Source organism: Bos javanicus, chromosome 3 (assembly GCF_032452875.1).
Source record: "Bos javanicus breed banteng chromosome 3, ARS-OSU_banteng_1.0, whole genome shotgun sequence".
Taxonomy (NCBI): domain Eukaryota; kingdom Metazoa; phylum Chordata; class Mammalia; order Artiodactyla; family Bovidae; genus Bos; species Bos javanicus.
In genome coordinates, this window is record NC_083870.1 from 6892795 (window position 1) to 6920066 (window position 27272).

At 38.1% G+C, this 27272-nt stretch overlaps 1 protein-coding gene across 4 annotated transcripts in view; it reads right to left on the reverse strand.

The window, feature by feature from the left end:
- Nucleotides 1–4068: 4068 nt before the first annotated feature.
- The window catches only part of UAP1 (UDP-N-acetylglucosamine pyrophosphorylase 1), a 32252-nt gene continuing 9048 nt past the window's right edge, over nucleotides 4069–27272 (reverse strand). For 2 of the 4 annotated variants that reach the window (XM_061400160.1, XM_061400150.1), the window contains 8 exons: nucleotides 21958–22162; nucleotides 19576–19751; nucleotides 18109–18281; nucleotides 12540–12733; nucleotides 11320–11460; nucleotides 10469–10657; nucleotides 5666–5732; nucleotides 4069–4647 (listed from right to left, as the gene is read on the reverse strand). In XM_061400160.1, coding sequence (XP_061256144.1) covers nucleotides 4555–4647; nucleotides 5666–5732; nucleotides 10469–10657; nucleotides 11320–11460; nucleotides 12540–12733; nucleotides 18109–18281; nucleotides 19576–19751; nucleotides 21958–22162 — 1238 coding nt within the window. In that variant the 3' untranslated portion in view covers nucleotides 4069–4554. Of the gene's footprint in view, nucleotides 4648–5665; nucleotides 5733–9287; nucleotides 9339–10468; nucleotides 10658–11319; nucleotides 11461–12539; nucleotides 12734–18108; nucleotides 18282–19575; nucleotides 19752–21957; nucleotides 22163–27272 lie in introns of all 4 variants that reach the window. The other 2 variants (XM_061400142.1, XM_061400132.1) reach the window with 2 other exon arrangements.

A 27272-nucleotide genomic window follows, 5' to 3' on the forward strand; every position in this document is an offset into this window, starting at 1 on the left:
TGGGTTATGCATGATTCTTCCTTGCCTCTTTTTACCTGAATAATCGAGATCTTACCGTACCATGATGAATCACCAACAGAAAATGCTGGAGATAGTAAGTTAGGGTTAGAAATGAAATCACATGTTACCAGCAACAGCCAAAACTTCCAGGAGTAGAAGGGCTAGAAATTGAAAATGGAATTCCTTTTGCTCCCCTTCCTATGTTCTTCACTAGTAATTCCTTTTTAGACATCAAAACTGAATCGATTTTGAGAAGCAAGAAGGAAATGAAGAAAAAAATCAAGTATTCAAATAACACACTCAGTTGGCCTTAGATGTTCATTTGTGACTATCAGCAAAGTTATTAACACATAGTAAGGGTGATTTTGACCAAATTCAGTGGTTATTCACTCTCACATAAATTCTACAATGCTGTTGCCAAGTGATTCCAATTCATATTTTAATAAACATTTTACCTGGTTCTGTATTTGCTGAATTAGAACAATGACTTGACAAGGACTCATGAAGATATACCATGCTATTACCTTATGATTTCATGGCTCAGAGGCTCTCAAACTCTTTAGCTTTACATCCAGTGTTGCCCAACCATTGCTCCTCTATAGTGAAACCACTGCCACGACTCCACACTGTCAGAGCTCCCCTGCCCAGCACTATTAGTATACGATCTTAAGATAGGGAGACAGGAAATAGGAGATGACAGTTCAGAAAAAGGAAAAGCAAGCATATACCATTCAGAGGCTAAAGACTCTATAGATCTGTCCTCAAAAATCCAGTTTAGAGCTTGCTCTGATGAAGAACTCAAATCCTATATCCTTTTGAGAAATGGAATGGATAACAACAGCAAAATTGAGCTATTATTTTGAAATGAAACAGAAAATATGCGAGACACACTATTTAAGCTTTAGCACAAACACTATTAATAGATATAAATATCAGTTTAAAGGAAAAACCACTAGACCATTCAGGTATGACCTAAATCAAATCCCTTACAACTATACAGTGGAAGTGACAAATAGATTCAAGGGATTAGCTCTGATAGAGTGCCTGAAAAACTGTGGACGGAGGTGTGTGACACTGTATAGGAGGAAGTGGTCAAGATCATTTCCAAGAAAAAGAAATGCAAAAAGTCAAAATGGCTGTCTGAGGAGGCCTTACAAACAGCTATGAAAAGAAGAGAAGTGAACGGCAAAGGAGAAAAGGAAAGATATACCCATGTGAATGCAGAGTTCCAAAGAATGGCAAGGAGAGATAAGAAAGCCTTCCTCAGTGATTAATGCAAAGAAAGAGAACAATAGAATGGGAAAGACTAGAGATCTCTTCAAGAAAATCAGAGATACCAAGGGAACTTTTCATGCAAAGATGAGCTCAATAAAGGACAGAAATGGTATGGACCTAACAGAAGCAGAAGATATTAACAGGAGGTGGCAAGAACACACAGAACTGTACAAAAAAGATCTTCATGACTCAGATAATCACAATGGTGCGATCACTCACCTAGAGCCAGACATCCTGGAATGTGAAGTCAAGCGGGCCTTAGGAAGCAGCCCTATGAATAAAACTAGTAGAGGTGATGGAATTCCAGTTGAGCTATTTCAAATCCTGAAACATGATGCTGTGAAAGTGCCACACTCAATATGCCAGCAAATTTGGAAAACTCAGCAGTGGCCACGGGACTGGAAAAGGTCAGTTTTCATTCCAATCACAAAGAAAGGCAATGCCAAAGAATGCTCAAACTACCACACAATTGCACTCATCTCACAAGCTAGCAAAGTAATGCTCAAAATTCTCCAAGCCAGGCTTCAACCGTACATGAACAGTGAACTTCCAGATGTTCAAGCCGGATTTAGAAAAGGCAGAGGAACCAGAGATCAAATTGCCAACATCTGTTGGATCACTGAAAAAGCAAGAGTTCCAGAAAAACTTCTGCTTTATTGACTATGCCAAAGCCTTTGACTGTGTGGATCACAACAAACTGTGGAAAATTCTGAAAGAGATAGGAATACCAGACCACTTGACCTGCCTCCTGAGAAATCTGTATGCAGGTCAAGAAGCAACAGTTAGAACTGGACATGGAACAACAGACTGGTTCCAAATCGGGAAAGGAGTACATCAAGGTTGTATATAGTCACCCTACTTATTCAACTTATATGCAGAATACATCATAAGAAATGCTGGACTGGATGAAGCACAAGCTGGAATTAAGATTGCCGGGAAAAATAACAATAACCTCAGATATGCAGATGATACCACCCTTATTGCAGAAAGCCAAGAACTAAAGAGCCTTTTGATGAAAGTGAAAGAGGAGAATGAAAAACTTGGCTTAAAACTCAACATTCAGAAAACTAAGATCATGGCATCTGGTCCCATCACTTCATGGGAAATAGATGGGGAAACAGTAGAAACAGTGTCAGACTTTATTTTTTGGGGCTCTGAAATCACTGCAGATGGTGACTGCAGCCATGAAATTAAAAGACGCTTACTCCTTGGAAGAAAAGTTATGACCAACCTAGACAGCTCATTAAAAAGTAGAGACATTACTTTGCCAACAAAGGTCCGTCTAGTCAAAGTTATGGTTTTCCAGTAGTCATGTATGGATGTGAGAGTTGGACTGTGAAGAAAGCTGAGGGCCGAAGAACTGATGCTTTTCAACTGTGGTGTTGCAGAAGACTCTTGAGAGTCCCCTTGGACTGCAAGGAGATCCAACCAGTCCATCCTAAAGGAGATAAGTCCTGAATATTCATTGGAAGGACTGATGCCTGAAGCTAGAACTCCAATACTTTGGCCACCTGATGCGAAGAACTGACTCATTTGAAAAGACCCTGATGCTGGGAAAGATTGAAAGCGGGAAGAAAAGGGGACAACAGAAGATGAGATAGTTAGATGGCATCACCGACTTAACGGACATGAGTTTGAACAAGCTCTGGGAGTTGACGGACAGGGAGGCCTGGCGTGCTGCAGTCCATGGGGTCGCAAACAGTCGGACACGACTGAGTGACTGAATTGAGCTGAACCAAAGGAAAAAAGGGATCCTTAAACTTTGTACCTCTAGAGAACAGAGGATCATCCATGACATTCTATCTTGTGATATCTTATCAACAGAAAATGAAATTTATTAATCTCTTCTCTAGACATAATTTAAAAATTTTTTTCATTTATCCAGTTATCAATTTTTATGCTTTTGGTCAATACTTAAAGGCTATATAAAATGCATTTATAAAGCTCAATATTTTTATGCAAACTACATTTTAGACATAGAGGACCCTTACTAATATCCAGTAACCTATGGCCTATATTTAAAGAACCATCTTTCTCTTTTTAATCCTCTGTGCTTAGTCTACAGCTCAGTCATGTCCAACTCTTTGCAACCCCATGGACTGTAGCCCACCAGGCTCCTCTGCACATGGGGATTCTCCTGGCAAGAATACTGGAGTGGGTTGCCATGCCCTCCTCCAGGGGATTGCCATGCCCTCCTCCAGGGGATCTTCCCAACCCAGGGATTGAACCCAGGTCTCCCTCATTGCAGGCAGATGCTAAGCCACCATGGAAGCCCTTTAATCCTCTAGCTGAAAGCAAACAAACATACCAAAAACCTGGATGTTCGTGATTAACTTGCTGAGGAAATGCAAAAATTACAATCTTTTAAAATTCCAAGTGTCACCAAATATTTGAGCAAAAGAGAATAAAGCAGTGATATGAAACAAGGTTTTTCAACCTTTACAGTTTGAGCCAGATTAATTCTTGTTTATAGGGGGTTGTCCTGTGCATTGTAAGACGAGTAGGAATATTCCTGATCTCTATTCATTAGAGGCCAGTACTACCACTCCACCCTCTCAGTTATGAAAACAAAAAATGTCTAGGACACTGCCAAATATGTCCTGGAGAAGGGCGAAGCCATCTCCTACTATTATAAAGTGATAGGAGGATAAAGTCAAAAGTTAGATAATCAATAAAAAGCTGGAAGACTGTAGTCACAGAAATATTAATTTGGTTTTTCTTGTATTATCTCAAAGTTTCTCCAAAGTTTCATATTTTCCCAATGGAATAATTTCTTCACAGTACAAATGACACTTGAGACAAGAAGAAAAGTTTATTTTACTGTCCAATTGTTTTCTTAAAAAAATTTAATTTTTGATAAAATAAAACAAACTTTTAGTACCATAGAAACCTTTTGACATGTACAATGACATATTATTACTATGTACAAGTTCAAAACAAATGCTTCCAGCTCCAAGTAAAGTGATGTTGAACATCCTGACTATACTTATGTTGTAAGAAATTTCCAAGATGGCCAATGTTTTCCTTAGCTTGGAAAAAAAAATACAATTGAAAAATATAAATAAGACCTTCAATCAGCTGTGAATCATAAAAATGCTTTCTGAAGTTCAGTCATCTGGATCTTATGAAGTATGTAGTAGTTACAAGAGTTCAACAAGCAAAATGAAAGCCTGTGTATATTCAAACATGAGTATTCCAGGAGAGGTCCTGTGGGTTCACAGTCAGTCTATCAAAAATAAAAGCTATTCTTATTGTGGTGGAACTTATTTAGTATCTGGCTCATATACCATTCTTCACCAGCTCATGGACTCCATTCTCATCAATGATTAAAGGTGCATGAAATTCTTTATCTGCCACATAACTTTCTAGTCCCTAAAAGAAGGGTCGAAATAAAAACATAGTTAGAAAACTGATCAACAAAGGTCACGCAGTGCTGGACTTAGAGGCTGTAATAATGACGTAAAGCATGAATGCTAAAAGCTGGACTGAGATACAAAAATTTAAAAGTCAATAAAAAATTCTATTTAGTTTACTTTTAAACCTGGGTCTAATGGCCTATTATGGAAGCATAAAAGAAACAACAAAAAGAGGGAAAAATGTTCTGATTATAACATAATATTTAAAGTTAATAAGATGACAGTCATTCTTCCTATAATCATCACCCAACAGTCAACATTCTAAGCAAGGTGGCTATTTCTGATGCTAGAACTAAGCAAGCTGACAAGGATCTCCAGAAACAAAAACAAAAACAAAACCCTGTACATATTAAAAAGGACCGCTACATCCCCTGGTCTTAAAAGTGAAAGTACTAAGCGTATGAACAAAGTAGACCCACTGAAAAATATTTTTTTAAAAAATTATATTGCACTGAAAAAAGCCAGAAGATTTACCTAAAAAGCAAGGCTTATTTTTAAAAGACCACTGCATTTTGATGTACAGGTAAAATGAACTAAACATTGAACATTCTGTTCATGGCAACTAAGCCACTGATACAAAGCCATACCAGGAATTTTCCAAGAGGTTTCTCATTCTTAGGAGGAGTTCCTCAGGGGACGCCCACTAGAAAATGCTGTATCTTCTCCAAGGACAACTCTGTGCTGTGCTGTGCTTAGTTGCTCAGTCATGTCCAACTCTTTGGGACCCCAAGGACTGTAGCCCACCAGGCTCCTCTGTCCATGGCTTTCTCCACGCAAGAATACTGCAGTGGGTTGCCATGCCCTCCTCCAGGGGATCTTCCCAACCCAGGGATCAAACCCAGGTCTCCTGCATTGTAGGTGGATTCTTTATCAGCTGAGCTACCATGGAAGCCCAAGGACAACTCTACTTCAACATAAAACAGTATCACAATCCTACTTTTAAAAGAATAGGGAAAAGAACAAAGCAGACTTACTTCTCCAGCATAGGAGATAAGAGGAGAGATTTCACACTGGATTGGCACATCATTGGCATCCTTCAAGCTAAGAAAAAAATCAGACATGTTGAAGATTTTGCTTCCCATGTTGCTTGCCAGAGTGAAAATACAGATTATAACTTCCCTCTGAGAAGCCTGCAGGTAACAAAATTGTCCTAAACAATTAGAGTAGCTCCTACCCTCATGATCGCTAAATTTCTTGGGGAGTAAGTTAATACAGACTCATTGTAGTTCAAAGGGCACTACCTGGGATACATGCCAGTCATCACCAGTGGCTCGTCACAGTGCTTCACCAACCTTGATACACTTATCCCTTAATGTACACACTATTTTTTATAATTTCCACATTTTAATTCCATAAAGAAAGGACTATTTCTTGAGCACACACTGCATTCCAAGCTCACAGCTAGACAATTTGAATCCTTTGAATTTCATTTTAATCCTTGTCACAACCTCGCATGTTAGGTGCAAATGTTGACCAGCATTCTAAAGCTACCCTGTCCAATACAATGACCACTAGCCACATACTGTTATTTAAACTTGGATTAATTAAAATTTTAAAAATTAATTCAAAATTCAGTCTCTCATTCATAATAACCGCATTTCAAGTGCTCAGTAGCCATGAACAGCTAGTGACTACCAAACTGGAGAGCACAGATATAGAACATTTCCTTCACTGCGGAAAATTCTAATTGGACTAAAAGGTCAGTTAGATTATCTCCCAGTACAGCCCACATCTCCTAGATTAGCTGAGCTGACTTATTCAATGTTTCAGGGAGCTTCACTGTTACTTTTTACCAAAGTCCCTTCACTGCACCCCAGTGAAGGCAAAGCTGAAGTCACCACTTGCTTCCTCTAGATCACACTCTAACATTTACATCCACTCGCAATACTGAGTTCCTAAATTACATAACACAAAAGTCAATTAAGAGTGCTTTTAGTATGTTTAAAGTCACTAACCTCGAGATTTTTCACCATTTTGAGAATTTTACCAGTAAGATACAGAGCACACAAAAAATCTAGGCTTTTGCAGCCTCAAACCATTAGCTCCCCTTTGTTTCACCAAATATGTAAGTCTGAGGGTTTGGTGGGGTCAATAAAATCGGAGACCTTCTGAGGTCAGCCACACCCAATCTTTCTCCAAACAACCATTTAGTGAGCCTTCCAGGCACTCTATACCCTACTCCAACTCACTTGCATGCTACTTCCCAGTCAAGCCAGGCTAGACACAGGCACTTTAGATTATTGCAAGTCGTTCTCAACTATGGTCCCTTTAACTATCCAAATCATACCCACCCTCCAAGACTTAACTCGAGCCCCAACTTTCCTTTGACCACTGCATTGTACAGTGATTGTTCTCATTCATTTATTTATAAAAACAAATAAATAAATTTATTAGATATGTGATAAGTCACATGCTCCTAGGGTAATTACTATTTATACCACACATTTAACACATAAACAACATCACGGTCTGATGATTTACTTACTTTAATGTATGTGCATCTTGACTCTCCCAGGAGGCTGTAAGAAATGACTAATTTCTCTTATGTACGCTCCTTCAGCCCCTGGGATTTCAGTACCTGAAGGTCTGTGTGCAGGCCTGCAAATGCTTGTTGACTGAATGAACAAATGAACTATGAGGGCAGATAGATGGGAGACTAATTCAAGTAAAAGATGAATTAAGAAATGGAGTATTTGTCTCCGCAGGCTGAGATGTAGATATGTGTCAGATTTTATCAAAAGAGCTCAACAGGTCTGGTCCAGACCCTCTGGGGACAGCTTGGAGTCACATAAAACCAGATGGGAAAATGAGGGCCCATTCCATTGATAAGATGTACATAGCCCAGTCCCACCCAAACCCCTAAAGGATTTGGTGTGCCAGTAATTAACTGAAGGTGTTTCTGAGCCCAAGGAACACGTAAACAACTTGAATATAACTTCCCTTCCATATCACAGATATCCCCCACAAAACTAAGCAAGCTGGGTGCCAGAGAGCAGAAAAGACAGGAGCTACCATTACCAAATGTAAAATCTCAGGCAAATTAGTTGTCCCCTATTCTTTAGTCAAGCATCCTTTTGGTAGCTAACACTGCTGAGCAGGTGTAAGGTGATAAATAAAAATAATGTCATTTTGTCAAAATTTAGCATCCTGCCTTCCCTTCTTTCAGAATACTTCCAAGCTGCTTCTTCCCACTTTTATAAAAAAATACTTCCCTTTCATCTCTCATTTTTAAATAATCTTTTTCTATTCTCTGAGAGTATCCTTTAGTGCTAAGAATTTAGGAAGACCTATTCTTAAGTCCATGATCTCATTTGGGGCCAAACTTTGATTTCAGTTTAACTATTCAAGAAATGACTACAAATGAAGTAAATGAGGGTGAGGGAGTGTGAAATAAAGAACTCAAACAAGAATTAAATAACGTTTAAAACACTTTGAATCTTAGCTGGGATCGCTCCCTGTTGTTTTCAGTTGTATCCTTAAGAAGCTATCTCACTTAACAGACTGAAAGCTGTGTTTCAATGAAAAGGAAATTCAGGATCAAAACTTTATTTTGTCAAATTGTAAAAGCAGCTTGCTTCTACATATTAAACATGATGGATGGGACAGAAAATGACAAAAGGCTCTCTGTCCCAGCTGCCATGGCACAAGGGGCAACAGTCACCTACAGCTGCTCTAAGAACTAGCCAGCTTTGAGTCTACTTCCTTATGTCCAGGGCCGCATCCCGGAAACACCTGCCACTCACAGGGACTTGTCTCTGCAGGGTCAGGATGAGTGGCACAGGCAGGAAAAAACATACCAACAAAACAGACATCCCTGCTACTCTATTTCTGAGATAAATGCCATCTCCAGATCCTTGGCTCTGTACACATGTCCTAAATTATCCTAAAAATTTTAAATTCAAACTAAACCAAATAACTTTCTAAGTGTAATAAGAATATCAAGCTGTCTCTTTGGCTATAAAGATAATGGCTTTTTCAAACTTTGTCAGTACCCAAATAAGAAAGGGTACATGCTACTGCTAGCTAAAAATTATCAACCGTTAAGACAGAAAGGTACTTTCTTTAGGAGCAGGATAATAACTGACTAAAATAAACACAGATACCAAAAATGGAGCGGTTACTATGAAACTAAATCAAAAGAACAGTTTTTCCACATTAAGAGCCATCCAATATGTCAGGAACAGTTAGCCTTTGTACTGAGAGCAGATATCTAATTCAGTAAGACACATCCATAGAACATCATTTTTATCCAGCTGATGCTTATGCTAAAAAGGGTACTTGGGCTCACATTTGTTCTTCCTGTCCTGTGACCTGCTCTAGATTTTATCTTTCACTTGTAAACTTGTCAGTACAGGCTCAAATACCTATGGTGAGAGTCTTTAGAAAAGCATGCTCCCCTTTCCAGCATGCACTGAGATTCTGAGTTAGTGCCATCCAGACAGAGACCTGCCACCAAGTAAGCAATAACCCCACCACAGCTTCAACCCTTCACCCCCAGACCACCAAAAGGCAGAGAGCACTAAACTACAACGCCAGTTAGTATGGAGGGAAGCACAGCCCCACCACCATGCACTGCAGGCAGGCTGGTATATTTACTTGTGATTGACATCAGCTGTGATGGCCTCTGACTTTCCATGTGTAGCACTGCTATGTAGGAATAAATAAGCATTAATGGGAATGGAAACAAACCAAACAACAAAAATGAAGTGGAACTGCAAAATATATTTGACTGAAAGGCATGTATTCACCGTAAATTATGAACTTGGCAAAGGAGATCTGAGGGGGAAAAACAAACAAACAAAAAAACCCACAACAACAACAAAAAAAAATGTCAATGGTCAAAGATGAAGCATGAGGACCATCTGACATGCCACAGAGCTAGCTTGTTGACAAGACAGAGCCTGAAAGTGGCCTTGGACTGAGACAGTCTACCACTGCTCCTTCTTAATAAAAACAGTTAAACCCAGTAAGTTCCAATACCCAATGTTCAAACATTAACAAGGCATTCTAGCACTTTGTGCATAGTCTTTTTATCCCTTAAGAATTATAAATTTTATGGCAAAACGTTTTTGACAAAAATATAGAAACATCAAATGATTTAGAAAGGGGGAATTCTAAGTATCAAGGGAGGTTTTATCATAAAATATAAGACAGCTGAAAAGCACTTTATCTCATATTTGAATAGCTCCAAGGATCTTTTTTTTTTAACTTCTAAAATCCTAAACATTTCAACAGTTTGAGTATCAGTGACTGTAAGTAGCATGCACTTACAGCATGCCAGCATCCCCTTCCTGGCACCTCCCTCTGCAATCTGAAAGTGCCACAAGGAGAACTGAAGTATGCGTATGTCTCAGAGGCAGCCTGTGGGTGCCAGGTCTTTTGGAGTGGGGGGTTCGTAGATAACACTTGAGGCCACAGATATATGGGCAGCAATAATCAATCCTCTTTCCCTGTGGCATAGTGGCTGCTGATGGTCTTTAATCCTGTGGCAGAGCAAAAGAACTACCTTCTGACCATTCTTTAGTAGGAGTCATTTCACTGACACGGTAGAGGGGCATCCAAAAAACAAAAGCTTTAGAAGGTTCCTCTTTCAGGGGAAGCAAAGCTACTGCTCTCTCTGTAAGGGGCCAAGCCTTCATTACTTCACATCATGAACTGCCACAACAATACTTAGCTCTTTTAAAAGTTCTAGGAATACATCCGAGATAGAGGAGAAGGAAGCCCAAGAGGACAAGTACAGGAGGCAGCCACACAAAGAAGCAAAGACATCAACCTACCGGGGAATTGCTGGGAGGCGAGAGCCATTTTCATCTATGAAGTGGCCCCCTGCATTGAGGACCCAGCAATGATGGAGGGACATCAAAGCATGCCTTGCAGTAGTAGGGTTGTCCTTCCCATTCTGACTGTCTGCATTCTTCAGCGGGGAAAACTCATCTTCCCGTAATACTTCATATACCACAAACTTCCTAGAGTGAAACCATACAAACACTGCTTTATTATGAAGTAAAACTGCATATACAGCTTCTGACTTTTCTCCGCATAGCTAAGCCTTTGGTCTTCAATTACAGTCTCTCTTAATGCAATTTCAAATGAATGCTGAAAGAAATAATGTTCATCCTTGGATGAAATAAATTTGGAATTATCTTCTCCACACAAAATGAGAAATTATTTCCTTCCCCAATAATATATATATAACACAAACATCAACTCAAGTTAATGTGATCTTTAATCAAGAGAACAGAGAGCAATTATAAGTTAAATACATTCTCACTGAAACATTTACTCATAGGCCAGTAAAGGCCTCCTAACCACAAAATGGGCCAATTCTCTATCTCAACCTTGTTTGTCTCTCAGCCAAAGTAAGAGACTTTAACAATTTTTCAGGACAGCCAGATAATACAATAATTGAAAAATTTTAAAAAGCACTCATGGGCAACTCAAACCATATTCTTGCATTGGTGGTTTCATACTAGAGAATAATAATGAAGCTAAACTATATACTCACAGTCAAAACACCATGCTGACACACCTGCTGTCAACTGTTTTCTGAAAACAGTGTCCTGCCTAGAAGAGCAAAAAGCAACATCTCAAGACATACTTAATCTTACTGATGCTATTCGAAACATACTTTGCAAACTGGAAGATATCAAAGACAAATTTTTCCATCTTTATTCCATTTGGTTTGTCTGGCTTAACTAACTGTCCCTGGGAATCCACAAATGGAATCTTCTTTTGAGCCACATGGTGCTGCAACTGAGGTTCATAAATACTGTGGAGGAAAAAAAAAAAGACAATCACTTTCCAAATTTAAAATGCCAGAGAATCTGATAATCACACTCAGGAGCTAAGGCATCAACAAGTACTAAGGCTTTCAAAGGGAAGGGCATTCATTAAATTTCAGTTCATATTTAAATATTAAATAAACAGATTTCCCTATTCATTTCTTTACAAAATCAAATGATGATCTCTACAATAAAAAAATACACATGCACACAACTCATAACAACATCTCTCCCATAATTTCCATGTCTTATATAAAAATGTTCCACTCTCAGCCCCAATTTTCCCAATTGGGATCCTGTCAAGTGTTAGATGAAAAGATGAGTATTTATAGTTACTACGGGTGAATTAGTAACACAGCTACAAAAAGCACAGCAGGAAATATTGTGGAACTGGAGCTGAAATTGTAAGGTAAAGCTTAGTAACTTTTTAAACAGTAGGCAGTCATCTTGAATGTCCAAAAAGCAATCAAGTAAAGAATCAGATATTGAGGATGTCCTTCATTTAAAAATCTGGTGGGCTAAAACAACTCTTTATTATTAGTTGACACCACTATGCTGATTTCCATGCTTGGTCTCAAGCTCTTTTTCCTTTACTTTCCAATCTACTAGTTCCTAAATGCTAGTCAGAGAACCAGTTAAATTAAATTGCATGGGCAGCTTTTTAAAAAATACAGATGTCCACATAGACCTTCAGAAATTCTGATTCCGTAGAGATAGGGCAAATATGTGTGTGTTTTGAGGTTTCCAGTTGTGATAGAGAGAGGGGGTGCTGCCTTTCTTACTCATTACTTCACCAGAACTGAGCACAGCTAGAGGGAAGGAGAAGAACAGGCAGAAGTGCTTTGGACTCCAGTTAATGCACAGGGAGAACGGGCTGCTACAAGTTTGCACCTGGTGAGACAGCTTACTAAAAACAACCGCAGTGTCAAGTAAACTTCTATCTGATAAAGGAAATCCTCAGGAAGGAAGATGAATTATGGATTTGAAGTTTATTCCTACTTCTCAGGTGACTTAGCTTCTGATTAACAATAAATAAAGTTTTTAAAAGCCCCCATCTTGCCCATACTTGACAACATCTCTCAGAAATGGTACAGTGAAGAAATGGTTGGCAATGTTCCCAGCGTTGAACAGCAGTCGTCCATCTGAGCTTCGTTTCTGAGCTGTTGCCAGAGAAATCTCACTATATTCCACCACCTGGTATACGCCATCCACTCTGCAAACCACTCCAACTGGTTCTGTAGGGTTTGTTTTCTCCACCACCTATCCACCAAAGGAAGAAAACCATAGAGAAAGAAATCTGATCAGGTGCTACACTGGAGATTTGTCATTTTCCAAGATCGTGTTTACAGTTCTGCTTACTTTATCTTTTAGGTATAAAATCAAGAGGAATCTTTAGATAATCATCTATACATTTGATAGACTACTTTTCAAATAGAAAGAGGTAAATTATCTCCCTCCTACTTATCAACTAACTAAACTGCAGAGCAGAAATTCCATCACACACATAGGGCCCAGAAGAAATCACACTGGACTGTGAATAACTACATCCCCGCATCTAATATATTTTCACTATTGAATTGATCCTCAGTCATACTCAACTACTTTGAGAATAAATGAAACAAAATCTCTCTGAGATTCACAAGACAAAAGAAGTAGGGCATTTTGTCTCTCATTTTATATTGCACAAGTCATTATTTCATTTGAAAACGGTGTTGCTTTCATTTTCATTCATGAATATAGCAAATTCCTTATTTTTCAGGCACTTGGCTAGAGGGCAGCAGGGTTAGAGCAGGCAGGTCACAGGGTTCCCACTCCAACTTGAATCAGAAAAGTCCACTCACATTTATGTTTTGCAGGCTTGGTTTTATTTGAAGTAAGAGATTCTATGCTTTTTAAAGTCTGAAAACCAGTGATTTGATAATCTAGCAAAGGCTCTAGGATGGTGAGGGAGCTGAGAGAAAAGTGTTTAGTCAAAATCAGAGGGAAAACATAAGAGTATTTAATTTTTTTAAAAAACCTCACAGGTGATTCTGATACCCGACCACTCTATTTACGTATCACTGACTTAAATTAAGTGTTTAGAATACAATTATAAAGGAACCCTATGTAATGCACTAATAGAAAACTCAAGCCTCAGATGAGATGAATATCCAGCAAAAGAATCAAACAATTAAAAGATTTGAAAATATTTGTTTTGCCTTGTTCTATTAACAATTCAGCATACTCCAGAGTATTTTGAAAAAACTGTCCCCAACTTGAAGTCTATCCAAAGTATACATGAAATTATACCAACGAAATTAAAGCTTTTCTTCAGCAACTGATTTCATAAAATAAATACAGCCAGTCAGTCCCTTGCAGACAACTGGAGTCACTGTTGAGCGCTTCGTTTACACTGCAATTAGAGACACAGGCGCTGAGTGCGGCCCAATGAGGCTGGGCTACTGCGCACGCAGGCCTGCGGTGCAGTTCCACTGTCTGCCACCCTGAAAGGAGCACGGCATTCAATGAAAAGGATCCTTCTACCACAGAGGTGGATAAAACTGAGAGAAACATACAGCAAAAGGATTTAAACCAATCATGGGCCTATTTCCAATTCCAGTCTATCAAGCCATCACCACCTCCCACTTCACATTCTATACAGTGGGTATCTCAGTAGACAGGGCATCTAGGACAGATTCCGCCTATCCACATTAAAACACACACACACACACACACACATATGAGGTTAGTTTTCCAATCACTTCTATATAACCCTACTCCTGACCAGCCATGGAAAATAAAAATAAGCATATTCATACTTTACTTTCCAAGTGTTAATCCGCCAGCGAAAGGTTTGCTTTTATAACAACATGAACCTCCAAATACTGTAAAAGTCTAGATTACAAAAGAAGGCATTTGTAAAGTACATGAAGTTGGAAGTCAGTTATATTCTACAGAAAAGATATGCAGCATAGAATTAAGAGGTCTCTTGACTTCCGACAAGTTAAATCCTGAAAAGCTGAGCTCAAAATAATAACTTTAACCTCAAAGTTACTATAAGTGTTTTACAAAATTAACAATCATTCCTACTCTCTCCGCTATGGACCTTTGTAAACCACTCCACTGAGTCTTTTCTCAAGGCTCTCACTTCATTAAAAATACTTCATTCCCCAAGGCAGGAGACTATTCAATAAGAACTAAAAAAAATTCTCTGCAAGGAATTCTACTACCCTTTATGAATCACTCCCTAATTTAGGTGTTTTTTAAAGTATATTTTAACATCTATGATTTTTTAAATTAAAAGGGTGGGAGGACAGATTAAATAAATGGTTTCTAACATCTCAAATTTTTTAACATTACCAATCTCTTAATATCTCAGCTGCATCTGAATATTTATTTATTCATTCATTGAGAGACCACTAGATTATATGCTAGACACAGAACAGGCAGGAAGACTGAGAACGGATTTGTCCTAGAGGACCCACTGGCAGTAAAGAGAGAATGGTTATATTTACATCCCTGTATGATTAGAATACTCAAAAAAGTTAGCAGACCAATTCAAAGGTTTTTGAGCTGCCAGCAAAAACATAATTAAAGAACTGATTTATTAAAGTGATATAATACTAAAACTAAGAGTTGGGAAACATTTCTAATTCTGCCTCTGCTAATGTGATGATGGACCTAGAGCCTGGAACTTATTAAGTACTGGAACTCATTTCTAGATCAAAGGGGTTGACCAGATGATCTCTGAGGTCCCTCCCAGGTTCAGCATTCTCTAATCATTTAGAATTTAAATTGATTCTGAAGCTGAGTCGGAGAAGGAAATGGCAACCCACTCCAGTACTCTTGCCTGGAAAATTCCATGAACAGAGGAGACTGGCAGGCTACAGACCATGGGGTCACAAAGAGTCAGACATGACTGAGCGACTGAGCACGCACATGCTGAAGCTCAGAGCAGTAAAATTTTAAGCTTCTATCTTAGAAAGAAGAGTGACACCAAGTGGAACAAAGTCAGAAATACAGTTTTGTTTTGCTTTTCAAAGCTGAGTAGCTTTAAAAAGTTAACCTACTATTCCTGTTAGGGGAGGGGAGAGCGGTTCTGAAGGAACTGTGGGCTGCTGTCAGTTACCAGCGGGCGCCCCTGGCAGGGCACATCTGAGTCAGTTTCTGATCTTCCCCCTTCTGCTCTCCAAAGTGGAGAGCACCCTGAAACCACTCAGAGCTGAGCCCCACCCCAGACCAGGCAGGAGGACTGAAAGCCAAACCTAGAATCTTCCGAGGTGGAGCAAACCTCAGCGAGTACAATTCAACACACTATTACAGTTCAATAGCTGTTTACAGTAGGGCACAGATACTCATAGAGTACTGAAAGGGACAGACATCTTCAATCAGTGAACTAAACCCTTTATTTTGAGAGTTAGGAGAAGTCTTATTAGGTCTCTCAGTTTAATCTCTCAAAACTTATACTGGTAAATTTAAGACTTTAGCTTCTATGACTTTGCATTAGATTTGTAGATTAATTTTGAAATGGCATCTTTATAACAGAAAATCTCCAAACAAAGATACATCTCTTATGGCAGCACTTCTTTTTTTGTTTTATTTTTTTTATTGAAGGATAATTGCTTTACAGAATTTTGCTATTTTCTGTCAAACCTCAACATGAATCAGCCATAGGTATACATATATCCCTCCCTTATGAACCTCCCTCCCATCTCTTGCCCCATCCCACCCCTCTAGATTGATACAGAGCCCTGTCTGACTTTCCTGAGCCATACAGCAAATTCCCATTGGCCATCTATTTTACATATGGTAATGTAAGTTTCTGTGTTACACTTTCCATACGTCTCACCCTCTCCTCCCCTCTCCCCATGTCCATAAGTCTATTCTCTATGTCTGTTTCTCCACCGCTGCCCTGTAAGTAAATTCTTCAGAACCATTTTTCTAAATTCCGTATATATGCGTTAGAATACAATATTTATCTTTCTTTTTCTGACCTACTTCACTCTGCATAATAAGTTCTAGGTTCATCCACCTCACTAGAACTGACTCAAAGGTGTTCCTTTTTATGGCTGAGTAATACTCCACTGTGTATATGTACCACAATTTCTTTATCCATTCATCTGTAGATGGACATCTAGGTTGCTTCCATGCTCTAGCTATTGTAAATGGTGCTTCAATGAACAATGGGATGCATGTGTCATTTTCAATTTGGTTTCCTCAGGGTATATGCCTAGGAATGGGATCGCTGGGTCATATGGTGGTTTTATTCATAGTTTTTAAAGAAATCTCCATACCGTCTTCCATAGTAGCTGTATCAATTTACATTCCCACCAACAGGGCAGCACTTCTTTTTAAATTCATATATTTAAAATTTATATGTAACTTAATTTGCTTTTGTCAGAAACCTATACATGACTTTTGCTTTTGGCAGAAAGGTTCCCCCTTCATGTTGATTATAAAATTATTCCAACAATACTGTAAATCAACTAACTGCAGTAAATAAATAAATAAAATTATTTTTAACTTTCTTCTATGTTTTTTCACTTTGTAATCCACTTGAAATCGATTTTGATATGAGCTCTGAGGGAGACATCTTAGTTTTAAGCCAGTTTCCCATTAATCTCCCTCCAGCGATTTGAAATGCCACCTTTGTATACAGTACATTCTTATATATATGTGAGTTCGTTTCTGATTATCTGTTCCATTATTCTGTCATTCTATTCTTGTTTCAGCACTACACTCCTAGTTACTTTTTATTTACAACCCATTTTAATAGCTGATAGATTGTTAATGCTCTTCCTTCCTAATTATCATTTTTTCAACATTTTCCTGGTCGCCTTTACATGTTTCTTCTAAACTTTACAATAATTTTTTCAAATGTCCACGGTATAGTCTCATTGGGACTTTGATCAGGATTGTGTTATACTTTAATTCAGTGAGACCTGATACCTTTACAGATTTCCAGGAAAGTAATATTTACATTAGCATTTTAAAATCTTCCAAAAGTATTATTAAGGCCCTTCATGTCACAAAGTCAAGTCTCTTATATTATCATCTATGCAACTAAGAAAAAAATGCTAAAAATTACTATGGCAAGGACAGTCTTGTTATATGGCATTACAAACCTCCCTCTATTTCAGTATCAGTATGTTTGTGGTCACTCAAGCAGTTATTTAATGTCTGCAACTTCCCTTCCCCCAGTCTGCATATTTCCATCTTTATGCACAAGACCATCATGAGTTACCTTGTCAAGTGCCTTGCTGAAGTCTTCATGTGCTATTTCTACCATATTTCTTTTACTTACTACTCCATTAACTTTGCCATAGGAAGAAACTTGATATTAATGAATCCAACAACTTGATATTATTAAGTCCATCCCAGACCCAGTGATGACCACTCACTTTTCCAGGTACTTACAAATCATCCTCACACATTGTAAACTCTTACTTGTGATAAACTAAGTATACACCATTATTTATAGAATCAAATGCTGCAAATTAAAGAAAAAGTACGTATGGGACACTTCAGCTACTGTAGAAGATGAATGGTTCTAAAATATCCACATCACCCTAAAAAGTCTAGCTTGACTCCTGGAACATATATACTGACAAGAGAAAGACCACATAAAGCCTAATTATAGTTGAGAAAGGCATTACCTTTGCTCCACAGTCTGCTCCTTTCTGAATGCAAAATCCAATAAACCGTGGGTCTGCCACTTTTACTAATATGTTGTCAACACAATAGACATGAATGCTCCAAATGCCTCTTTGTTCCATATCCTCCACAATATTCTGGGCTGCAAGAGCCCGATAAAGACCACCATTCCCATCTCGGGGGAAAAAAAAAAAAATTGCCTGTTAGTAGCAAATCAAAACTCATTATGAAGGTAAGTCAAATATAGTTCAGTGTTTCTAAACAGGGCAGAAGATCTCTAAAAACCAGTTTTACATAACAAGGCCAACAAAAACTGAGTATCCATAAGTAAGGATTCAGAGGTCAAACAGTTATACTATGTGATTTCAAAGATAATTTGCCGTAAGTATACAGAGAATAACATTATTAATATAAGACTAGGCAATCCTTAAGAACATACTTTTAACTCAGTCCTTTTAACAATCTGGCCCATAATACACAGTGAAACATAAAATTCTTTATCAGGCAATGGTTATTTTATAATATTTCAAGTTTTATTTGCATGATTCAAATTAGCTCTGTATTTACATCCCCAACACTGCCAATTTCATCCACCTCAATAATAAAAATATATGACCATCTATACCAAATGATTTGTTAAGAAAGCAAATTAATATGAAGGTCTATGGTGAATTAAATTAAATACAGGTCAAAGCCTCTTCTTTTTCCATCTATTTTTAGTGCTATTTTAATATACTTCTTCCATAACAACCTCAGTTACAGCCTAAATGTTGACAAAAAAATTGGACAACTTCACAAAACTAAGCTAAAAATAGTAAACTCTTCCATTAATTAAAAAGAATTAAGTAGAGGTTAAAAAAAAAAAAAGAGATGAAATAAAAGTCTACATCTGCAGAGCATCACTGTAAATACTATTTTTTATTTCCTTTCACCCTTTTCTCCAAGAAGTGAGTCACACAGATGAGAATCTGTGAGTTCTGTATTTTCCATTCTCTTACTTAACCTACTACAACTATTTCACTTCGTCATTTGATATCTACAAATGATTGTTTTAATACTGTTTAAGAATGAATGCTACAGATAAACAATAATCTAGCCTCATTTTTTAAACAGCAGATGGTTTCCAATTTTTCACTATGATAAGTAATGAGGCTATGAACAATACTGTACATAAAATACTGAGTAAAGAGAATAAGTACTCTGAATGACGCTCAAATTGCTGTCAAGAGCACAGGAAGTATAAAAGCATATTCATTTCACCCATGGGCATTTCCATTTTTTAAAATCACTGACAAATTTAATTATGTTAAGCAAAATATTAATTTTTGACATCAAAATCACCATAGTGAAAAAAATCAAAACTTAATGAGCTACACTATGTAAATCAACCATACTCCAAAAACAAAAAAAGTTAATGAACTGTGTTAAGTATATTTCTATTCACCATTAAAGTAAGCACAGTTACAAACCTGGAGCCATAGAAACCTTATTCTTCTCTTCCAAAATAATTTTCCCATCAAAACTCATAGCAGGCAGCATTCCCTGCTGGAAAAAGATTACATTCTCTTTCTTTAAACCAAAGTACTTGTGCTTTGTGAAGAATTCCTTTGTAGATTCCATTGTTCTGCCACTGGTCATTATATACCTTGCAAGAGAAAAGCAGATCTTCTAAGCAATAATGCTATGTGAATTAGGGCAAAATAAAGTTTATTTCCTAAGATAAAGAAAATTTTTGAGAGCACTGTTTATTGCTTTCACTTCCTTCATCCCTTTCCTGAATAAGGCAGCATTGGTTGCTACCCAACGGGAATTTCCTCTAGCAACTTCATTAATCCTTATGTATAAAATAAATCTGTGGCCTCTCCTTGGGGGCTGGCCCGCTCCCATGTCTCCGGAGTATACTATCTGCTGCCTGTTTTAATAAAGTTCTGCTGCTTGAGCTGTAAAATAACTCTGTAACACAATATTAAAACACACTTCCTGTAACAGAGAACCTGCAACAGAGGCTCAAGAAAACATTTCAGAACTGTGAAAAGTATAGTCTAAGTCAACATCTCTCCTATTCTAATAAAAGGGATAAAGGCATAAATGCAAGACATTCTAATTACCTCTTACGGTTCTTTTTACTAAAATTTTGAAATGACATCTGGGCTCTGCTCACCCTTTATTTACAATCATAAAAGTGTAAGTATACACTCTGTTGTCACAAAAATCCAACCCATGCCAATGTAGTAAAAGAGAAAAAAATTCTATCTAAAATTGTAATTATCGACTACAATAGCTTTTGTCCTTACTTACTGAAATGTAAACTATGTGTGAGTAGGGATTTTTATCTGTTTTGGTTACTGATATATTCCCAGCACCTAAAGGCAGGTACTCACTTAATACCTGTTAAATGAATAAAATGAAGAAAACTATAAAATTTCCCAGGACAGTCAGTATCTGCCTGATTAACAAATTATCCTGGATATTTGAACTCTGGGCACAAAATCTTTGGGCATCATGATTCAAATGAAAAGGGACTAAACTGTTTCAAGTAAGAAAAATAAACTCTGAGTTGTGAGGAGAAAGAAAGAGAAGAAAATCCAACATGAAAGTTGGGAGACTAAGGCTTGTAAGTAGAATTTTGGCCACTCAAAACACAGATGTCCCTCAAAAGTCCCCAAGGGAACCAAAATGAAAAAAACCCACAAAAAACAGTTTACAACTGGCCAATATCCTTCTTAAGAACTAGAAAAGCTGAGGTAATTATAAAAAGCCTATTTTTAAAGGCATCAGAGAGCTATAAAAGCAACATGGATTAGAACTTAAAATTTAAGATAGTGAGAATCTTTCAGAGGAGACCTTCAGATATGCAGCTGCCTTTTCCTGGGGGTATTTGCTGATCTGGGGCAAAGGCCAGTGGTAAGGAATCTGAGCTTGGACCAGGCAAGACAGAGAAACCAGCAGAGCTTTGTTAGTCGCCTGGGGCTAAAATAACAAGATTAGTTACTTCAGGGATTTCAAACACACAGCTGGTTTCCCCCTCAAAACAGGACAACTTCCAAAGCTGCTCTGAGAAACAGATTCAAGAGCTAAATCAAAACCTTTTAAAAAACAGAGCAGAATTCCCATAATCTCTTGGTGTTCAGAAGATGAACAATGGCTGAGATAGGCCCTGGAGAGCTGGCACAAAAGCAGAGACAGAATCCAAGTTTGGCCCACAGCAGAGAAATCAGTGAGGCTTTCAGGTTTGGTTTGTTTTGTTTTGTTTTGGGGGCGGGGGGGGGGCAAAAGGGTGGGGTTTCAGGAGGACAAGATAACCCAATACTTAAGGACATGAGTTTCTAGAGTGAGAGAATCCACTGAGTGCCCACAGCAGTGACTGGAAACAGATCCATACATCATCAGGAAATTTCAGTTACTAAAGATAAGAAGAGACTGCAAATGCGTTCAGAGGAAAAAGGGAGAAAAAAAGACTGAGAATCAGAATGGCAACAGATCTCTCAAAAGCAACGCTGGAACAATAGACCGATACCTCCAAATTTCAGAGGGAAACTGATTTTCAATCAAACTCTGTACACAGACAAACTACCAATCAGTATGAAGTTTACAGACTGAGAGAACCCTCTGAGGATCCAAAGGTACTCAGGTGGGAGTTAAAGTTGAAAATAAGTATATATTGCTCATTAAGGCTATAGTGATTATCCACCTAGCTATAACACATATTGATTTTAACATATAAAGTACAGCTCCCAAGAAAATCTGTAGTAACAGGAAACACCTCTGCTTATGAATAAAGTATATATGCATTTTGAATATTATACGCCAATATATGTTCAGACACTCTCCCATAATGAGATATATCTTACCATGGAATGATGCATTTGCTGCCATGATATTTTTCAGCTAACTGCTGAAGCTTCAGGATACGCTCTGCTTGAATCTGAAAAAGTGTCTTATGGGATGGCAAACCAACATCATACATCCCCTTGGGATATGCAACACCGAGTCTTGTCCCCTGCCCACCAGCTAGAAGAAGAACTGCCACTTTGTTCTGAGAAATCTGGAAAAGTCCTAAAAAAGAAAACACTTGTATCATTCTATAATTCAACACTTTAGGGTTACACATACAAAGGTAGCTGCAGAGAGTCCCCCTAACTGCATAAGGCATAAGAACAAGGAATTCACAAGTAATCGTGGATGACTACATTGTTAATAAAAACACTTTTATTATTAAAAAATGAAGTTTATATAATCCAACCAAACACCAGATAATTAATAATATACTGTAATGATCCAATAATTGTTATTCTGATAAGGTTGAAGGCAAAGACCAAGAGACGTTGCAAACGTTTTACAAGCACCTGACAACTTATTAGTTGTGGCAGGTCAAGAAAAAGGATAGAAGATCCCCAGACTTCAGGATGAATGATGATGCTATTAAATCACCTCCAGCCTACAAATCAATCAATAATAACTGATTAATCAATTAGCATGTAAATATACTAGAGAGACTACCATCCAGTAAATGGAAAGACAAGAAATCCTGAGTTGGGGAAGCAGTGTAGAACGATGGTTAAGAAGCCAGGCTCTGATGTCAGGACACCGGGTATGAAACCAAACTCAACTGAATGAGCTTAGGGAACATGCCTGCAAAAGGGCATTAGGACACTCTGTGGGATGATGGAAATGTTCTATATTTTGATTGCGGTGGTAGTGTTACGGATGTATAACTTTTTTAAAAACTCACAAAACTAGTGCATTTTATTGCATGTAATTATACTTCAATAAAATTGTTTACAATGCCTTTTTTGTGAATGGGCCATCTACTGCAGCTCAGAAGGATGCGAAACAGAGTTCTTGTGAAACTGCAAGTGAAACAATAAAACTAAAAATGGTATTAAAAGACAGAGGCTCTCAGTTTGGATTTGAAAAAAACAAAACAAAAATAAAATCTTGCCATATACCGTTTCTAGGAACTACCCTCATCTTTCTAAGGTGGACAGTTTCAGCACCAGAACGTAGAATAACCTGCGGGAAGAGGTAACATATAGAGTGGATCTCTGAGAAGCTAGAAAACCTGTAAAGGGTCAAATGTGATAAAGCAATGCTTGATAGGTTTTCTTCTATTTTCTGAATTTCATACTTTTATTAAACTTGTCAGAAATTCTGTGAATGAGGCAGGTCACTATCCATAACTGTAGGTCAAGCCAGAGGGGGCAGTGGTGGCCCTTATCAGTTTTTTTTGTTTGTCTAAATTACCAACTTCATGCTTTATGTGTGTGTGTGGTTTTTTTGGTCTTACATGTTTTTGATATATTGTGTGTGTGTGTCAGTTGCTCAGTCATGTCTGACACTTTGCTACCCCATAGACTGTAGCCCACCAGGCTTCTCAGTCCATGGAATCTTCCAGGCAAGAATGCTGGAGTGGGTAGCCATTCCCTTCTTCCAGGGGATCTTCCCAACAGAGGGATCAAATCCAGGTCTCCTGCACTGCAGACAGATTCTTTACCATCCTGAGCCACCAGGGAAGCCCTAGGCTTTCCTACAGCTAATATACTAGTACACTGTGAACTCAGAGAAATATTCTTAATAAACCTAATATAAAATCAAAACTATCCTGATTCTACAACCTGCCTTCACTAGTAACTAAGCATAGCCACGGATATTATGCAGGAACTTTCTGGCAATTTTTTCAATCAAAAAATTTAAAAGCACATTAGATATTTCCATAGTTTTCACCTTTGATATGAAGCAGAGAGCTTAGCTACCTGAGAACTAATCTTCTCTCTTTCCTCCTTGCTTATTATGAGACTGTACTTGTTTTCTCCACAGCATTTCACTGTACCTTATTAGAGTTTGAAAATAACATATCAAGAGTAATGCTAGACTCCAGTAATTATTACAGTAACTATAATCTAAGAGGTGAGTATAATTTTCCCCTTTTTAGACATAATAGGCTCAGATGAGTTAAGGACCTTGCCCAAGGTCACACAGCTAAACAGTGTGAATCAGGATGAGAACCTGACTCCAAGGCCTATGCACCAGCACTGCACTGCCTCCAGCAGTCTCTTACCACACCCAAAAGTTAACAGATACACTATACAGCACCATAACTTCTAGGTGCTGTATAACGGTCATTCCTATTGCCTTCCTGCCCCTCCTTCTCTCTTCCACTGAATTCATGAGAAGTTGCGCTGCCTTTTCTTAAATATCTTACCCATCACCCTACATGGAAAAGCTGCTGAGGTGGCCAAGAGCCCACATTCTGCAAAATTTGTCAAAGACTGAATCTCTAACAGCATTCCAGCTCTGTGTTGCCTTTAAACAGGCCCTACTACCACCATGTAACAAAGACTGGCTGAGATGAAGCAAGCTGAAGGGAGCAGGGAACCATATAAAGCAGTTCTGAAAACCATTTTCCATTTGGTTATTTCTTCAGTTACCAAAGAAACCATGGTTTCTAGGAAATAAATTTAACTCTGCCGTCGCTGACCCAAAAAGCATTATCTAAAATTACAGGTCCACAAATCCTTACCTAAACTAGATTTATTTCAGAAGCTTACTTCAGAATGTAGAATTCTTCAAAATTTAGAAAACAGATATAATACATATACAATATGTTCATATTTTAACCCAGCAGATCTGAGACATTTCCTTCTAATCACATTAAGTGAGACCAAAAAAAAAAAAAGTTTTTCAATAGTATCTCAGGCTTCCCTGGTGGCTCATTAGGTAAAGAATCTGCCTGCAATGCAGGAGACCCAGGTTCCATCCCAGGGTCAGGAAGATCCCCTGGAGACGGAAATGGCTACCTACTCCAGTATTCTTGTCTGGAGAATCCTGTGGACAGAGGAGCCTGGTGGGCTACAGTCCATGGGGTTGCAAAGAATCAGACACAACTGAATGACTAACACTATTACTACTACTACTGTCTCAACCCTCATATACCACCAAAGGTGTTGGAATCAAAAATATTTCTAAATGTGTTCCCCAAAAGTCCCAGATAAATATTCTGGACACAAAGATCTTTGTTCTTTTTGTACTATTTTCTTTATAGAGCACATGTGTTTTAAGTTGTTATACTATTAACGTGGCTTCCCTGGTGGCTCAGTGGTAAAGAATCTGCCTGCCAAGGTAGGAGATACAGGTTTGATCCCTGGGTCAGGAAGATGCCCTGGAGAAGGAAATGGTAACCCACTCCAGTATTCTTGCCTGGAGAATCCACATAGGCAGAGCAGCCTGCAGAGCTACAGTCCATGGTGTCACAAAAGAAACGGACCTGACTTAGCAACTAAACAACAAACTGTTAATGTGCTTCTAGTCACCCTTCCTGACTTTTCACTTTTACCTTCAGTCCCAAGTTACATTATTCCTCTCAGCTGCCTTACCCATAAAAGGTAAGAGCCACACTTCCAGAGTCACTTCCCCGTCTCAGCTCTAGCTCGCCTGATGGCCACCCAACATCAATCAGCACTTTCCCCAGGTTCTAACAAGTTATCAAAATTATCACTGCATAACCTTTTCTCTTCCTTGAATCAGTTCCCTAAACCACTGCTTCATTCCAGATTTCCAAATGGTTCTGTTTTAAAGCTTTGCAAACCAACAGCTGGTAGTGGCCTCTTCCTTCATTCAAATAAATGGCATGTGTTTGTTTCCTAAGCCCTCCAATGCCACACTTTCTCCAATTCTTTTCTCTGATTTTTTCATCTATTTCTTTTTTTAATTAAGTAATTTTTTATTGAAGGATAGTTGCTTTACATCTCCAATTCTTTCTCCATACTTTCTCTAATTCTTCTTTCTACCTGAGGACCTGATAACCCATATAATCACTATGTCTTAAAAATAGCATTGACACCATGCTTGCCAGGTGTATATTTACAGGCAGATCTACATTTACAACTCATCTCCAGCTAGCCACAACTATTCTAATGAATTATAACACAATTCATAAATATTTGTGATAAAAAGGTGTCTGCATTAACTTCTTCCTGTTTATACATCTGACTCATGAGCAGACAGAGAAAAACAAGAGGAAAGAAAGCAGTCCCAAGAGTATTAAAGCCAGCTGCAATTCCAGAACTAAATGCAGCTATAGCTGTTGTTAACAATATCAAATCCAGCGGAGCTGAAGTATTCATCTACTTGATCCATGTTACTGCAATAAAACTGCATTGTTTATCAAAAGTGTGCAGTGCATAAATTAGTATCTGCTTTACGACAGACCAAATATTTCTTGAAATTAAGTAGGCCAATAAAATTCTGTAAGCCTCGTAGTTACATGGCAATACAAATGATTTCAAACTGTATGTGTCACGACGTTAATTCTATACAGGCAGCACTGTATCTATCTGAAAAATGTTGACTGTTTTTATAAACAGCCTTAAAACGTACTTAACCCATGTGACAATTAGGAAATTATGAATGTTTATTTCAAAACTTCCACAAAAATATGGGAAAAAAACTTGAAAGTACAGTACTATATCATCCTTCCCGTCTTTTCATTATACAACACAAGAGTTAATTACCTTCCCACAGAGGTCAGGACCTAACACATATCAAATCACAGGTTTAAAAAGAAAAGAGGAAAGAAATCAAGCCAGAGTGAGCAATTTCCAGGACACGGGTAGAGCTCTCTCCTCAGGCATGTGGGCCCAACAGAGTCTGAACAGTTTTCCTAGTAACACTTAGAGCAAACAGAGAGGAGTTTACAGCAGCCTCTCCCAGGTCAACTGCTTCCTGGATAACTTCCTGCTTGGACTAGTTCCTCTCAAACATACTCTTTGATTTGGGCATGTGCCTGAAACAAAGAGGCTAGCACAGGTGCTTCTGAAACAGAGCATCATCAGAATTTTCTGTCTAAACTGCCGGCACTACTGGACAAGCGGTGGGGTAAACAGGCTAATCAACTGGTGCAAACAAAGGAGACGACACAAGAGAGAGGAGGTGTTCTAAGAGTTCCATTTTTAATCACATTTCACAGGTTAAACAATTATTTTATAGATTAACTATTTCCCCAAAATATTAAGAATGAAAAGTAGACCAAGGGAAATCTCTATTTGAACTGGTTTTAGATACTGGGGGATTATTATACATTTCATTAGGTATAATGATGGCATTGTAATTAGGGGAAGAAAATGTCCTTGTACTTAAGAGATGCATACTAAACTTTATGAGGATAAAA